At 35.6% G+C, this 18,601-nt stretch overlaps 1 protein-coding gene across 3 annotated transcripts in view; it reads left to right on the top strand.

Moving 5' to 3' along the window:
- The first annotated feature begins 2,044 nt into the window (after positions 1-2,044).
- Positions 2,045-18,601, top strand: part of atp2b2 (ATPase plasma membrane Ca2+ transporting 2) — an 83,792-nt gene continuing 67,235 nt past the window's right edge. For 2 of the 3 annotated variants that reach the window (XM_088916543.1, XM_088916544.1), the window contains exon 1: positions 2,048-2,855. In XM_088916543.1, coding sequence (XP_088772669.1) covers positions 2,657-2,855 — 199 coding nt within the window. In that variant the 5' untranslated portion in view covers positions 2,048-2,656. Of the gene's footprint in view, positions 2,856-18,601 lie in introns of all 3 variants that reach the window. The other variant, XM_088916542.1, reaches the window with a different exon arrangement.

Consider the following 18,601-nt stretch of genomic DNA (forward strand, 5'->3'; position numbering starts at 1 on the left):
CACTTGTGAAGTAGCTATTTAAAAAAATAGCAGGTAATGTACTTTGTGCTTAATTGTTTTTTAGCCACATATTGCTGGTTTCAAACTATCTTGGGAAAAAAAGAGCACATTCACAATACAGTACTTCGTGGTGTAATTGGTTTGAAGAGGCTTAGGTGGTGTCAGCTACAGCCTTAGCTCCTGCCTCCTACAGGCTTCACTACTATTAAACACTAGACAGCTTTAAGCAAATGGCTTCACTACTATCAAAAACTAGACTGCATTAAGCCAACAATACTTTGGGTTTAACAAAGTAACAAAGAAGAGAAAGGTCTGACAATGAAAAGAAAATAGGACCTTTGCTTTCGTTCAGTGCAAAAACATGTTGCCATTAGTGACACTGGCAGGAGGGCCTTGCTGTCTCACTGCATACTCTGACACTTGTTAAAGGTTATATAACCTTTTCAAGAAGACATAAACCAACAACATTTGGGTTATGTAATTCTGACCAATTGCAGGCTTCTTATATTTTTATACTGTATTGGAGAAATCTCTTTTTATAAGGTTAGCAATTCCTTTCTCCCTGCATGTCCCAGTGACACATCTACAGTATATGTAGCTGACTACAATTACAGTTGATGGTACTTAAGACAGATTGATTTTGATTATCAGTTTACAGGTCCCAGAGTGCCTGAATTTACATACCACTATTCTCTGATAGGGGCAAAAAAATCTGGTCACTAGGCGTGCCATTAACTACAACTTGGTCTGCCATCTCAAGGTTGAGAGCTGTGCTTAGATATGGTTTATGAAGGATTAATATTTCACTGGATATCCTCTCCAGAGATAAGGTTCTTTAAAGAACTAACTACTTCCTTCCTATCTAAGGACATAGTCACTTGCAAACTTGAGGCTTAAATAGAAGATGATGGGGTGAAACGTATAGTTCATGGATAATACATTTTTTAAAGTGAAAACAGTATACTGTACATACAGTAGTAATGTAATCTAAAACAGAGAAAGCAGAATTCTGCTGTGTGTCTCTAGAATCAAAGCAGTTATGTTAGGGTGAAGTTGGTCATTTCATGGTGTTTTCGTGGAAGTCTGGGGGCAGTTATTTACTCCAGGTATAGGTCAGAGAAAATTCACAACACCTACAGCTACAGATGATGACTCTAGATTGGTTTGAAGAGCTCTGTGCTGTGATGAGTGTTACAATGCCTTTGGGAATCAACACTATATAAATTGTGGTGGGTGGTGAATACAGACGGTACGCTTCAAAATTGTTGTTGGCTGCAATTATATTTAAAATAATAATAATTATAGATTCCACAAATAATGTATTATTGAGTAGCACTTACTGTATATAAATAGAGGCAGATATTATAACTCTGGATGTTTTAAAGTAATGTAAAAATAGAAAACCTTATTCATTTGAAGAAAAAAGGCTAGTGTCAAAGTCGTATTATACTGTATTCACCTTCTGAGAAAGTTAAGTATTGAAAGCTTCAGTATTTCCCATTTTGATTCATTACCATTGTCATAAAAATGTGATGGCATAATTATGGCTATAGTGTGTTGCTTGGTTTCTAACTTTAAGTGCACTGGTTTGCTCTGAAGAGAAGAAGTCTATCTAAAGTTAGACTTGACTATTTTGTACACCTGAAGTACAATTTCCATCCAGTTCCACATTTAGAAATGAATTTAGGAAATGTTAAATATTAGAACAAGGCTGCTAAATAAAATCTGTGTGTCTTGTTTAAAACTTATAATATTAAATATGTAACAAAATATGTCACTTTTAAAATTGTATGTTGTTTGCTGAAAAAGAATGATGTCTCTTCCTGCTTTTTTTTTTGCTCATTTACAATGCTGTTTATTAATTTTGCCTCTGTGGAATTCCTTTGTGCGAGAATTGTTCTCTTTACCAGAAGATAAAGTTTATACGGCAGCCTGAATTCACTATACAAAAACCAGAGTCACATCTTAGGCTGAAAGGCATAATGGTTGAGCTATTAATATTCATGAGCCATCTCACAGAGCTATTGCTCTCGGGACTGATCGAAGTATGGCACACTGCTGCCGCTGCTGCTGAGAGGAGAGTGCAGTGCATGTGACACAGACAGCACTAACACAGTTCTGTGAAGGCAGCTCTGGCAATGACAGAGCAGCATCTCACAGCAGAACCTCTTGCTGCACCAGAGTCTTGCACTCTCACAGCCTCCCGTTAGGCACAATGTTGCTTCTTGGATTGGCTTTGTCTTTTCCTTGATGAACCATCTGCCCTTTGTGTTAGTGCGTTGAAGCCTGATTCTTTTTTTTTTCTTCTCTTGCTTGCCTTTGAAGGATTAATGAACAAGATGACCATGTAGAAAGTCACAACCTGAGACATCCAGAATGGGAAACTATATATGGAGCGGAGCTGGTCTGCAGCCTTGAAAGTGGGAACCCTCTGGACTTTAACTGGGCGTTTGGTACTCCTGGATGGTATTATTATTATTATTTTTTGTAACCAGAGGAATTCTTCATTATATTTCCTTTACAGACAATCAACTGGATTTCTCCTTCCCTTTTTCAAACAGAGCCCTTGATTTGTAATATACCACTGATCACTTAAGAAGCGTTTTGTTTTGTTTTTTAACAAATTCACCTAAAGCGACAAGCAATACTAGCCACGATGGGGGACATGACAAATAGCGATTTTTACATAAAGAACCAAAGAAATGAGGCCAACCATGCGGGAGAGTTTGGCTGCTCTCTGCAAGATCTGCGCTCCCTTATGGAGCTGCGAGGCACGGAGGCTGTAGTCAAAATCCAAGAGGACTATGGAGACACTGAGGGGCTCTGCAAGCGCTTGAAAACATCGCCAACAGAAGGTAGGCTGTTTGCTGATATGGGTTGCAACTGTGGCTTCTTCTTAGAAACTCTTCTCACTGAAGCAGAGGATGGCACACTGCCCTTTTTTTCCTGACTGTGCAACTGTTCAGTCCAAGCAATTACTGTTAGACTTAAGTTGCCATTAAAGCAATTATTACAAATTACAGATGTCTTCGTGCCTACAACCCTGTTTGATCGTAACTAAATGGCATCAGCGCTGGCCACAAGAACACATCTAAGTTTCCATTTTGTCAAGCATTCACACAGTGGGGTTAATGCGCAAAGAATTGCTCATTGACAGCAGATCAATGGTTAAACAAAACGCACATCTTTATACTGTAGATCTAAAGCAACACCAAGAAGTATGCTGAAAGCCTGATACAGGGCAAAAGGAAAAAATGAGATACAAATGATCCTAAATTGTCAATGTTATGTTAAAATCTTTAAGCTTCAGCTTTAATTGAAACTTTATGAAATAGATCTATTCCATAGATCCTCATATTCCTATTGTAGTTTTCCATCTTAAAGTTCTTGAAAACCATAAATAACTAAAGAAAAAGAGCTTTTTATTCCTTAGCAAAGTGCTTGCATTATTGTGTAGTCTGTTTTAATAATCTGTGACAGCAGAAAAGGACCTTTTATACATTTCTGCATTCGTTGTTCATGGCCCAGTTAATTTTGAACGTGCTTTGGTAGTGTCACAAGCTACAACACTGTAACCACAGATTAAATCTATTGGGCTTTACTGTATGTCATTTCAGTATTCTGAATCTGTGTCTACTTTCTGAAAATATACAATTATACAAAATACAATTAGGCTGAAAATAAGGCGCAAGAACCCACTTGACAGCCTCAAGAGAAAATTAATTTATCAGTGACATTTTTCATAGTATTAGAAAACCGAACAGTGGTGAAGACGTTTAATTCTTTGGGTACAAAAGACGTTTTGCCAAGATTATGTGATAGTATAATATAGTTTTGAGAATGGATAAGTGTAGCAGTTTTATTATGCTCTGCAGAAGAAATGCCATGGTTTAAAGAAAAGCCCCAAAGGGGCTTGTAGGTAATGATGTCTGTGAACCTCTAACTCTTATGTCTAAAAAACAAACATTATCTTACCAGGTAGCCAAAACAGCAAAGTGGTTTTCTACAGGCACTATGATAAAACCTAATTCTACTGGAATGAACAGCAAAATCTACAAAATACTGTACACCACATTTTGTTTAATATTTGTAGTTTTGCCTTTTGGCAACAGAAATTTTAGTCTTCGGGTATAATGAACGACCACATTTATGCATAAGCAATGAGAGAGGGGGGCTTGTTCAACAATGAAAGTCTTTAACATTTAAACTGGAAATCTGTGTCTTCCAGCCAGATGCAATACTAAATAATTCTGACACCCCACATTTAATTGACGTTGCAAGAATCTGCTTACATGAGTGTCCTCTAGTTAGTATGATGTAAAACTTGTATTGTTCTGTTCATGCAAGTCAGATTGATGGTGAAAGTGGTGCCTGGTAATGAGGACAAATGATCATATCACATCATGTTCATGTGCTGGGCAGGCATTCACTTTCACAGCTCAGTTGCCTTCATGTGCTATTTTATCTTTGTCTTATAGCATTATTAGTTATGTGAAAGGTTATTTGCTGTTCGCAGCTCTTTACTTTGAAAAGCTGGGGAGGATCTTAAACCAAGCAGTTTCACGCGAAGCTCCAAACTATTAGATTGGATCCCTCTACGATATACAGCCTACATCCCCTGAGCTTCAAGTTTCCGTCCTGTTCACATGCTTCATGGATAATGAATTCAGTGCTGCCAGTTTCGGAAAAAAATAAGGGTAGATGGGTACTGTGGTGTTGTCTTCTTTCTAGGAAAGGGAGATAGAAGTATTCAGGGACTCAGTCTTTAGAGAAGTTGATATCTTAATGTACTTAGCAACAAGTAGTCTAATGTGGTTTGTTGCCTGTGGTGTGACCAGGTTGGAGACCTCCCAGAGCACTCCTGGTGAACTCAGTTGTCATGGCTGTCGTTAAACCAATAAAACTGTAAAGGGTAGGTTTATGGTTCTAGAAGACTATGTTTGAGAACAGTATCCTACCAGTTGTCTCCACTAGTGACGTACTTTCATGACAGCTAAGTATAAGTGAGTAAGAAGGAGATCAGAAAATGAATGTGGTTAAAATACTACAGTAGAAAACAAGGGTTTATGTTACAGTTAATGCACCTTCCTTTTGGAACAGGTGCAACTCCTGCAAACCCAACTACACATTCAATTATTTGTATTACAATAACGTTGAACATAAAAACAAAATCTAAAAGCCCAGTTCTCATTCAGTATTTCTTTTTTTTTGTATTCTGGACTCCTAACGTATTGCATTAACTAATATAATTAAATGGGTTAGAAAATATATTAACCTGTTGTCTGGATTTCTTTTGGCTCTGTTGGCTTCATCTGGCCCTATATTTGTATTTTTTTAAATAGTTTTCTGAATATTCTGCTAAAATATTCACTTTAACAGGCACTATAGGATTGCTGTTGTTAAACATTTTTATATTTATTATATATTACATTTTTTCCTATTCTATCAACTTAACATACTGTATATCCATATTCTTAACATATAGTCCATATTCTTCACGAACAAGTTTTGGGGTGGTCTTTTCTGGGCTCCACTGTCAGAAGTTATAATCTTATAATCAGTATCTGATGCTTTAGAGAAGTCCCATGTGATTTAAGATGTTCTATTTTCTTTCTGGTAGTCCAGACTCTGGAGTGGTGCCCTAAAAATAAATGATCTTTCTAAATTTTCATTCTTTATTTCCCAGTGGAGCTTAAACAAAATGTTCTTCTCATTTGCATGGGGAGGGGATAATTTACTACAATTAACAGGAGGCGGCAAGTGGTTTAACAGATTTAAAAACAGTTTATTATGTGGGTGGATAATTTATTTTCAAATTTAATAAAACATAAAAATGGGCATAAATAATAGTTGCTGAAACCTATTTGCGGTACCAGAACAAATGTTTGAAATAAATGAAATGGAAACTCATTTATTTGAAGACACCTACAAATTAACTCACGTACCAAAAATATTTAAAGAAGATAGAGCTTGCTTATTTTAATCTAAAAATGTGAAAACCCAGCTTCCCGTCTAATTAATGTTTTAAGAGCAACACTTTCACCCAACTGAGGTGCACTTATACTTAATGAAACCAGATCACTAGGTTACCCTAATGTCTGTTTGTCATGTTACATGAGACAAGTAAGCATTGTATTATGCTAGCTTTGTCAAAGTTTATTTAGTTATATAACAATCTTATTTTGATACCTTATCCTTTCAAAGTTTAAAACGGTGAATTAAATTTTTTATCAAGCGTTTAAAGTCCTCTACTAACTAATCAATAAAGCAAATGTCTTTAAATCAATTATCTGTATACTATAGTACTGTATGTCATTTTAAATTGGATTTATTGCAAATATATGCAAACAGAATTATGTGCATAATTCAATAGAAACATTTCAACACAGCAGGGACACCCATGTTGTGTACTTTATCTGTGTATCATACCTCGCTATCAAAAACATTACAATAAATGTGCGTTTGTTACTGTATTAAAAGTTTATATAGTACTAGCATTGCTATATAGACTATAGTACTGTATATTACATTATACAGTATATAATAGTATCTTTTATAGGTATAATTATATTGTAGTTCAGGTGGGTAGCTGCGTCAGCATGCGTAGGCTGCAAAGGAACAAGTAATAGGTTTATTCCATGTTGAAAAGAGAAGAAAGAAAACACAACGTTTCGGCCGTGGAGCATTCTTCAGGTATGTGTATATGACAAATTTATCAGCAATTCAGTAGTTAAGATACTGTACAAATTCAACCTGTCATTACTGTAAAGTGAAGTGTGTAGTATTTTTTGTAACCAAAAATGTTTCTAAAGGAACACAAAACTACACCACATTTTAGGTTAGATCTCTGAAGTTTGTAAGATCACTAAATTAATGAAACAACAGCTTTAGAAAAAATCTTTTTAACTGTCATTACTACAGTATTTTGTCAGCGGTCTGTATATTGTTATTACTCAATGATATGCTCTAGTAAGTGTAAGTCATTTGTCAAAAAGATAATTCAATAAAAAAAAAACAGGAAAACTGCTGCTAGTCCAACTTCAAGTGCTGCCTGTCCTTTTTAGTAAGATGTTTTAGGACTAAATGTAGCCCCTTGTAGTGTCCTCACTGTGATACAAAATTTAAAACCCGATATTTGGAATTCCAAGTCCTTTTTGGAAAGGAACAATTTGATGCCATGTCTATCTGGTAGCAGTCTAGCTGGAAAGATATAGTAATATCATCGATATCTTGAGAATGTTTCTGCACAGCTTGAGGTTACAGTTACATGGAACCCATAAGTAGGATTCAATTCTCCATTTTCATGTCGTTGTCTGGAGTATGATACCTTTTGACTTTTCTGGACAGGGACACAAGCTTGAAAAGAAAATGAAAAGCTCTGTGAAGTTGTGGCACTGATTGTAATTCCTAGAAGGGGAGCCTCGTTTTGTAATGATATGCATTTGTTGTTAAATTTTGCATTCCACCTGAACAGCTTGAGCTTCCCTAATGATCATTGCTAATCTACTCTTCCAGCTCCGATTGTCATTCCCCTCTGAGTTATCCTATTTAATCTTCACACCACCAGGAATTGCCAAGATGGAACACAATCTCTTTTAATAAGAACTGTTTTTTCCTGCTCCCAACTTGCAGGTCCTTCATTCCACTGGAAATTCTTAAAAAGAGAATCTTGAATCTCAACGGACAGATTATAAATTACATGTAACCACTTGCTAGGCAGTAACAGAGCCTTTCAGATAGGTGACCTTGAGATAAGACTACTCCAGTGAAAGGCTATTAGGAGTCTCTATTTGAAGGAGTGTCATATGTAAGTTTTATGTACAGTATGCAGTTCCTATAAATGACTCATATAGCTTCTTTGGGAAATTGGCTCTTAGAAAAATGTGCTGCTGTACAGTATGTAAGAAAAATGTGGAAAGGAGTGAACAGTGGTATGTTACATTTATTTGAACATTATTTCCCTGGAACCCTTTAGATCTGTTTAATTTTTCAGTCTGGTAAATCATTGTTATTCAGAAGTCTAAACTGCTTTGTCCATTTAGTCGCATGATGTCATGTTATTTTCAGGATTACAAGTAATGTCTTACTACTTGTAACTTTTCAGTCACCGTACTTACTGTATGCATCAAATTTAACATTAGTTGTTATTATTTGGCATTTGGCTCAAATTTCCCTGCTTAAGAATAAACATGTAGTCTAGACACATGTATAGCACAGTGTTTGTATAAACAAGACACTTTTGCCATCCATATGTTCTGTTTAATATGGTTATAAGTCATTCTATATTAAGTTAGGTTTTTCAGGACTACATGTAACCATATAGTTCTTGCTTTCTAAATGTTGCTTTTTAAATACAATGATATTATAAATAAATATAAAGATTATATTAAATAACATGCAGTATTAAAGAGTAAAATTATTCTGTTAGGTAAAGAACTTCCTGGTATATTTGCTCTGGTGAATGTTCAACACAAATCAAATAGAAAGGATATCCTTTTACAACAGATATCTTTCTAACTGTATTGTTAGAAACTGTATTGTGCTAGTACTGAACTGTTGTTGTTCATACTGTAAGTCTTGTTCTGCGCAGATTCAGCTCCCATACAGTAGTGATTGGTAAGGAAGTTTGCAGTAATATCAATCCCCAGTTGTCTTTGAAAAAACAGTAATATCTGGAGGAAATCTGTTTCAATTGATTTGGCAAAGATAGACTTGGCCTTGAAAAGTCATAAAAGAGATTTTTTCCTCTCAAAGTTTCTTTGATTTTCCTGCTTTGTATAGTGGTACAAGAGCCTTGCATATTGCATTCTGTGCTTTAAGCCTGTTTGGTTTATTCTGGTTTTACTTGCTTGTCCCAATGTTAATGTGAATGTTACAGAGAAAGCTTTTCCTATTTTGTGCAATTACCATGTTTTACACTCTGGGTGGTATTTTAGATTTAAATATCTTACTGTCTCAGTTACATATTCTTGAATGATCTACTCTGCCTTTGAAAAAATAGATCCAGCAACGAGTAAGAAGTATTACGAGTCAGATATTTCCTTTGAGTCCAAGTAGCTGCTTCGACAGCACAGTCCCTTTCACAGATTCATTCCGACATCTGACACTTGCTCACACCAGAAAGGTGCTCGTGCATTTCCTTCTTTATTGGTTGTCAGACCTTTTCACAGGAAATCACAGATGTTCTGATGGCATTTTCAAAGCACCGTGATCGGGGAAGAAGTAAAAGGTCCTCTCAAGATGGAAATGCATAGACATCACTTTGAATGAGTGAACTATGACTTGTAATACAAAATGGCCTGATGCCCTTGGATGGTGAATCATTTGGAGTGTTCTACACCTTAGTCTTCTGATCTGTCAGTTCTGGACACAGGGGGATCCTGACAGCTGCCTTGCTGAATTAACTTGGTGACGGCTGAGGAGAGCTGGTTGCTGACTAGGATTGGTTGCATTTTTATTGTTGTTCACCTAATATACAATTTGAATAAGCTGCCCATACTTAGAGTTCTATTCAATAGGTGGTTTCCAGTTGTATAGCATTATTTAAGATCCCTCCTTTTCTGTTGGTAAATCTTCACATTCACAGCCCTTCTGGATGTTAACCTTGGTAAATTTGCTATAGTATACTTGCACTATGGTTTTGCAATGACATTCTGTGGTGCTAACTTACTTTTACCGTGGTTTACTATAATGGACCATGGGAATGTCATGATATACAAATGTAAGCGTTCATGCAGAATGTTTGCTATAATAAAACTGTGGCATTTCCATAGTGTACTAAACCTCAGTGTAGGCATGCTAAAACTATGGTAATACTACTGTATGATAAAATTACAGTAAAAGTGGAAAACTATTATGGTTTTCTGGTATAAGGACTATGATTGGCATGCTAACACTTAATGGAGTCTTGTTTCTGGAGTTAATCTAGATTTTGTAATAGAGGAATTTTGAAACTCAGATTATGTGCTACAGGTTTATCTCTGAAGATGGTCCTGCACCAGAAGCAGGCTCCACAGTCAAAACGTTGTGTTTCCTTTCTTTTCTTTTTAGCATGGAATAAACCTGTTACCTGTTCCTTTGCAGCCTACGCATGCTGACGCAGCTACCTACTTGAACTGCTTATAATATTGTTATGTCAGCCTTCTCCACCTCATTTAAACCTTGTTCATATAGGACTTGGTATTGGCAATTTTGAATGAACTCTGAGGGTAAAATGGACCCAAACTGTTCAGTTTAGGTAACCAGAATTTTTTAAGAGCAGGAGTAAGTTGTTGTGATGTATTTCTTGTTTAAATGGAATGTACATTTCTTGATTAACTAATTTCCTAGAAAATTGTTCATATACGTAGTCAGTAAGAAAACCTATTATTATATTTCATGAGGTGTACAGTACAGTACGACATCTTATGAATCTTTGGTTTGCTGTACATTGTTGAAAAGAATAAATGTGATACCCCAAATATGTTAGCAGTGTACAATGTTTGGGACCCTTGTTATCTGGTAATCAGAATAAGAAGCTGCCTCCTTTAAAAAATTAATTTAAAAAATGTGTACATCAGAAAGGCACATGCATCTTGCACAAATCAAATATTAAAACATGAGTTATGCTCAGTTTTGTCCTGAAATATTTTGGACTGATAATTCTGAAACGCAGCACACTTCAGATAGAGATTCTGACCCAAAAACATGATCAAGTCTTTTGTTAACTTGTATACTATATAGCATAATAATATCCTCTCCTTTCAAGTTCACATCATAGTTTATTCCAAGAATAAATTACTTCATGTTCTGCACATAAAATAGCACATTATCAACACAAGGAGAACTCAAGGTCACCAGCAAATATTATGTTAAAGAACATTTAGCATGATTTGTCTTTTCATTTTCTCAAATTAACATTCATTTTATCATTTTTATTCAGAATGCTATAGCAGGGAGATGCCAGTCAGGGTTTAGGTGGCAAGTATGGTAGTTATGTTTCTGTGTGTGAGAATGTGTGTTGTCTGGTGGATTCCTAAATGATAAATGATAGATGGATCACCTGGTGTTCTGTGCAGAGGGGCTGCCATTAGATCTGTACTAACTTTGGCTTTTGAAAGGCATGGTGAGTGTAAGGGAACTGTTTAATTATTTAATGTCTGTGTAGGAGTGTAGACTACCTACCTACATGAAGCATACGTTCTACTATTTCAAAAGACCAATGTCCCTGTTTCCTTTGTACACTCATCGGGTTTGCTGACTTACTGTTTATCATATATTCAATACCAGCTAAAGTAAGAATGATAATTTAAGATGCACCTTCTCTTGGGATGATTTGTGTAAGCCATATAATATGAACATATAAAGACTTTGAGAAAAGGATGTGCCATCACAGGAGTGTTTAGGCTATATTTTTTTTACTATACTGTGTATATTGAAGGTGTTTTAATTATTATAAAATAATTTCAAGGATTTTAAAGAATACAATATACCTTTCCTGCTGAAAGGAAATGGGATTACAGGCCTACTTGTATAGTACATTACATTTTTTAAATTTGATTTAGAATAGTAAGGTGTTTTTCGCAGTTTTTGTACTATGTTAGCCAAGTTTGGCCCAATAATTTGTATAAAGTTATAAAAAAACAAAGAAGTGAAAAGAAAAAATCTTGTGAATTGATGGAAAATTTTACAACTGCTTTTTTCCTTAGTAAATTGGGTGCTTGGTATTTGTCTGTACAAAATCATAGAAATTCTGCTTTAGCCTCCCAAAACAATCTTACCAAATCCTTTTTTATGAATTAAAGAGGACCATATTGAAGTATCTGTTTTTTTGTACATTTTCCCTTGTCATTTTCTTACTTCCCTATCATCTGAGATTTAACTGCATGCAGTTCAACTCTTCAGTATTGTATATTAAAGGCTGGAGTTCTGTGTTAGGAGCTTGTATCAAATTCTGTGCTCTATGCTACAAAGGTAGAAAGAAGGTCATAAGAGCTTTCAAGAATGAAAATAATTGGTGCAGATATACTGTATAAAAACTGTAGGTAGTTTAAAGATAAATGTCTAACAATTGTAATGATGTTTTCTTAAGAATAACAAAAAAACAAGGATTCTATATTACCTATGAATATGAAATGGCAGTTCATTTTTTAACCAATCATGCTGAGGAAGAATTTCAACTCCTTAAATGAAAAACCAAGCCCACCAGACCTGTAATGGTGCTCTGTGTGTGTCTCGAGTGATTTATGTGATTTAAATTTCTGTTCTTTTGCTTTACAAAAAAAAGACAAAATATACAGCAAAGCACTTAAAAGTTAATGGTAAACGGGAATGCTGGGTTCATGTAAGGTAATACTCTTGCCTTAAAAGATTAAAGTTAAGTTTAGGAATGTGTACTCATGTCGCTGTTCTTAGAAATAAGATTAATAATGGATAACTTTCTAATTTGATAGCTTCAGGTTTACTGACTAATCTACTATTCAAAATACTGTTAAATGATAAAATGCATTAGATTAGCCCTAAAGTTAATGTAGGTCACAGAATGAAGGTACAGTATACGTTTCTTGACGCAATGTAAATCTATCACAAACTTTAAACAAGTCTCCCTTTACTGGTTTACTTTCTAAGATGTCACAGTAAATGAAGAGTCACTGAGTGGTGTCTATTTACAGTACATATAGTGTAATCGTACATTTACCGTGATATAATTCGTTTTCACTATCAATTCTACCATAATCTGTTTCAAGTTTGTGGCTTTGGAGAATGCTACTGTAGGTACTGTAATTTGGGAGAGCATGGTACTTCTTTAGCTCAGATATGTACGTACATAGTTGTTTGCTTTTGGTGTTCACAGTTAAGAACACTTACTACAAAACAAGGTGAGCTGCTTGTCACTCATCATCATCATCATCATCGCAGCTTCCTTGTGTTTACCTCATTAGTTCCTCAAGTAAGAAATGACAAGAGCTGCTGATCAGAGCAAGGGTGGTGGGAGTAACTACAGTACATGGGCTAGTTGGACCAAATAGCATCCTCTCATTTGCAACTCTTCTTATATTATCACTAATCCCACTTCAGCATTTGATCTGAATATCTCTGCAAATGGGCAAACACAATTACAGAAACAAAAGGGGGCTCAATTTCAATTTATTCAGTTTTTCGAATTATTCTGATGTAAGGGTGCACTGAATATGGCAAGCAGAATTATGGAAAACTGCAGTATTTAGATTAGTGCCTTGTTATTAAAAATAAATTTTATAGTTACATATTTTTCAATGTGCACTTGGCCTTTTTTCCTTAAGAATTTGGTATGACATATACAAACAGACATTGTACAACAGCACAAAGCATTCAATTTAATTTTTGCCAATAATACACATATTAACATTAGTATTCAGCCTAATCTTAAATTAACTGATTCTGCTTTATTACGTTGTTTAGATGATAGAGCAACAAATCTTCTTCCATCCAATAGCGGTAAGACTAGTTATGATGATCTGTTTCCCTTATAAACCCCATGAATGCAGGATTATTGATGGTATTCAAGTCATTCCTTGCCTTTTTATCTTTTTTTGGCATTTGAGACGCAGGTTTGTTTTTTCTTGCTCCTTCAGAACATTGCTCATATTCACTCTTGCCTTTTTCATTCCGATGCTAAAAAGATAATGTGCATTTTTTCTTTCCATTTTCAAATCGATAAATATCTTAATTGATGGTTCTAAACTAAATATATTCTCAACGAGTTGCAATATGTTCAAAGCCAAATGGCCCAGGTTCCAACTAAAACCTATAAGCATTTTATTGCTGTTCTAGCTTTCTTGCATTAGCTGTCTGTGGAAAATCAGAATAAAAGGTCAAATTAAATCCAAAATTATTACTATAAAATAAAATTTAAAATTAAAAAGTAAAATGCTTACTTTTAAGGCTTAGAATGGAAGTGTTCCAGATTACATGAGCGATTTGTTATCACCCCATATACTGTATTTCCAAGTTGTCTGTGCTCTCCATACTCCGGTCTTCTTTCTATGTCCAATATAAGGTGAGAAACTGGGAGATCATAATTTCTACTTAGTTGCTGCTAGACTGTGGAATGTGTTTTCCTCTCATGCTAGATCCTGTAAGAGTATTACTGCTTATTTTTATTAATATTAAAGGATTTAAGTTGCACTGAGATAATTGAGTTCCAGTATTGGCATGCCCACAGATTACATTTCCCCAAAGAACTTTAACACCACAGCACGAAGACAGACATAGCTCAACACACACTCTGATCTGTTACAGCTAACTCTGGAAAATGCTATAAAAAATAAGCTTTCTTGTTTGCATCCCACAAGAAGAAGATTTGACTTTTGGCACACATTGGCATGAAATGCCGTATATGGTATATACAGCTGTGTAGGTTTGTCAGAGAAGGATCTTTCTGCTAGTGACTTTTTCATGGCCTACTTTCTCAACTGATCTGCATTTTAATGTGCGTCATTGTGATGGGGATACATCTGACCCCTCAAACAGAAATCTGACACTGACACTACAGTTGCTCGACACATGACATACGCTGTCAGTGCTTCTTTTTTCCTGTTCTGTTTAATGGAAAAAGCAAGCACTTAAATAGTTTTATAACTAAAAATGTTTTTTTTTTGTAATTAAGGAGCAAAATTGGAGCTTATATTATGGTGTATTTGGAATCTGGACTATACCACTATATAAATATATATATCACTTGTATAAATATTCTGTAATTAAAGATAAAGGTGAATTTAAGTTCATACTGTAATAAATTAAAGTTCTGAACTACATTTACAAAGTGAATACCATTATGAGTGTATATAAACTTATCCAATGATCTGTGTTGCACTGGTTTGATATTAAACCCTTGGGTTGCTTCTTGTCCAGGCCATCAGTCGTTTCGAAATTGAGAATTTTAGTGTCTGCAGCAGCTGTTATCTAATTAAGTTGCCATTTAACATTAGCATACCATTTCTAGCCTCAATAATGAATGAAGCAAATGTGGCAGATGTTTGATAAATCTTTTAGAGCCCCTTGTTTTTTCTATGACTCTCCTGAAAGCTAATTCCTAAGGCTTCTGAACTTTCGATGGAATGCATACCTATTCCATTACTGCATCGCTGCTTCTTTATAGCACTGGTGTGTTGTAAGAAAACCCTACCAAACAGCAGCAGTAAAATATTGGCAATGCCGATCCAGGCTTGTTAGGTCTATCTCCTGTTCTCTTTTCTTGTTTAGAAAGCAATGCCAAAGTGAAATTTTGCATGTCATTGCATTAATCTTTCTGCCATTGCGTAAATATGTATTGTCACAAAGGGTAAAGGGTGAACCTGCTCTTCTGACTTAAGTGGATCAGAGGCAAAAACATTCAGCATCAACTTTCTCCAGTTTAATTTGTTCTGTCACTCCTGCCTAGGGATTTCTCACATTACTCTATACACACCCGCCCCCTCCTCTTCTGGATTAACAAAGCATCTATCAACCTAATTTTATGACAAGAGAATGAATGTGGTGGCGAAGAGAGACAAGGAGGGAAAACAAGTCTGGCCTTCTCCTTGTAAATCTCCAAGACAAGCTTGAAGATCTAGGTGACACTGTACTACTGTATGATCCCACTTTGAAACTGTTGATGTCTGGGATCTTTTCAGTTAAAAAAGAGACCCTTTTCATGTTATCATCGAGGTGTTCTAGGTCTATAGGACACTAAAAAAATCTTTGCAGACTGCAATGCAACATCACATTCCAGTCGCAGTATTCTTTTACAGAGGAGACATCCACATGCTCAGAATAATAGTCATTATCTAATGCACGTAGGCAGAGGAAAAGCACACATCAGTGTTTGGAGACCATCCTGGTCTCTTCATTTTGCCTGTCAAAAAGGCTCATATGATCTCCAGGTTCCAATGTACATTTCACTGCTCTGAGTGTGTAGTTGAACCCCTTGTAGAACTAAACCAGATATTGTCAGAATTTTAGATATACTGTAAGGAGGAATTATAAGTGGTACCTACTGTAGCTATTTTAAGTAAATTTGAAGAGTTAAACATATTTTTCTCTAACTCCCTGCCTTTTTTATTACATCAGTGTATTTATTTTCATTTGCGTGTATTCCTTTTTGCCTTATGTTTGTCTGTCCATCCAGCCATTTTCTAATATTTCTTCATCTAATTCAGGGGGAAGCCAGGGCCTCATGTTTGTAAAATGACCAATTGTTAAACATAAAGCATGATAAAAATAGTTAACATTGTTTAGATGCTATAAATGAAAGTATTTGTGAATGTGATTTATGAGTGAATTGAGAATTCAAATGATTTCAGATCTAGTTAATGTTACCTCCTCCCTAGGGGGTATTTGTGAACTGGAGAGAAGGATATGCTTCCAGCTTGTTTTGTGTATCACCAGCCTGCAATCACTTACAAAATGATTCTGTCCAAATACAGTTAGCAGTATTATTAATAGTCTTGGTGTTTGGCAGGTCTCTGATATAAATGAAAGCTACTGTGTGATAAAGGAAAGGTATTCTGAGAAGACCATATTTTATTTCAATTACTGTGTAGTTTTTGATGCTTTTACTGTTATCCATAACAGCTACAGTACACAACACTATTGACACTGTAAGTGTGCTAAAATAAAATGCATGTGTTCTTTACATTTTTACTGCCAGTCTCAAGCTTTATTTAGAGACAAAATATTTAGCATTTAATTTAAATCTGTCTTTGCAGTGCAACCACACAAACTAACAATATATGGAGAGGTATTGATTCTGCAGAAGAGAATCAATATTTTGTATCATCACACTCTCTGTTGCTATGGAAACTAGTGTTTTTGGACATAGTTCTGCGTCCTGGAAAACCACTCTATCAAAAGGCATTCCGTTTTGGGAGCAAAATATATTACAGAGCTCATTTCGGAAAAAAAAAACTGGCCATTTTCAAAATTTGTCTTAATAATGTGTTCTTACAAATGTCAGTATATTGAAATGCCTCAGGCAGCCTTCTAAAAATACTGTACTGTATGCAGTTCATACTTATTACAAAGTAGGTGTACAGGTGAGTGACTTACTGTACATTGGTGACCTACAGTACAGTATTGTAAACTATATGTAATTGCATTTTACATTTCTATAATGACTAAAAAGTATTCCAGGTGCTCTTAAAAGATAAGATAATTTGGTAAGGAGATTTAATTTGGGCACATTTGCAAAACCATTGGCAAAAAGACAGGTATGTTCTTACATGCATGTATTTTTGCTATGTGAACTACTTCATGTGAGTATACTTAATAATTAATCATGTTTATTATGTGTTAGGTATCCTAAAATTGTAGATTTTGAGATTTGTAAATAGGCTTATTTAAAGAGTGGTACTGGACCCCTGATATAATCATGTGTAATTACATCTATGTGAACTATATACATTTTGCTGTGGCTGAACTGACACACCACCTGTTTCCATGGCAACCCAGAAAATCTGTACAGTATGTTCCAGAGATATGGCACCTAAACTACTCCCTTTAAAGAGGCAATTTAAACACAATTGTATGCAGATACTTCTCTTTGCCTTCAAACCTTGTGTTTGTCCATCTGAAAATAGCTGCCTGCATGCCTTCTGAGCCATGCAAGACTGTGGTCTCTCAGAAGTATTTAAATTTCAGCCTGTGTGGTGCTTCTGGTTTCCATGGAAATTTATTTTTAGCTGCAGTAGAAAAAAAAGCAACTGTTAAAATATGCAACACCTTTTATTATGACAATGTAATCGATTTTTTGCTCCATTCTCAAACACTCAAAACAGTTTGTGATTTACCAAATTATTTGTTTCAGAATATCCAAATACAGTAATGACAATTACTGTATTTGTAATGTATACTGTACAGTAATGACAATGACATACATTAGTGCATATGAGTAGCACAAGACATTGAGCTCTGTTATAGTCAGATCAGAATAGATTCTAAATTAATCTTTGATCTTTTTTTAAAATTTTCAACTTTTCAGTCTTAATGCTACCCACCCTATATTTGACATCTCATTATTAGTGTATGTGTGTCCTGGTTTTACACCCAAATTAATGAGGGCATTCTACACTTCAGTGTGTGTCCCTAGAGTCCTCAGATCGCACAATCACAGTGATTAATGAGGCAGTGGGAAAAGAGGTCGACTTCAGATTTTCTGTATCTTACACAGGATCTTGGATATAGGCTGTTTCACCACTTCACAGTTCCTACTCCCAAGTTGGGAGTCATCCTCAGAAAGGGGTCTTACAGTACCCTCTTATAGTGTCAAAAACAATTTACTGCTAATAAATAAAAACAGTCATTGTTAGTCTCCACTGTTTTGTTCCAGTGAAATACAAATGGTGTATTTCACAGAGTGGTGGCACTGTGGCTAAGGATCTGTGCCTGTGGCTGGAAGGTTGCCAGTTCAAATCCTGCGGCCGGCAGAGGAATCCTACTCCGTTGGGCCCCTGAGCAAGGCCCTTAACCTCAACTGCTCCAGGGGCGCTATACAGTAGCTGACCCTGTGCTCTGACCCCAAGCTTCTCTCCCTGTCTGTGCGTCTGTCTCATGGAAAGCAAGCTGGGGTATGCAAAAAGACGAATCCCTAATGCAAGAAATTGTA

The sequence above is a fragment of the Atractosteus spatula genome, chromosome 5 (genome assembly GCF_055471065.1).
Source record: "Atractosteus spatula isolate fAtrSpa1 chromosome 5, fAtrSpa1.hap1, whole genome shotgun sequence".
NCBI lineage: Eukaryota > Metazoa > Chordata > Actinopteri > Semionotiformes > Lepisosteidae > Atractosteus > Atractosteus spatula.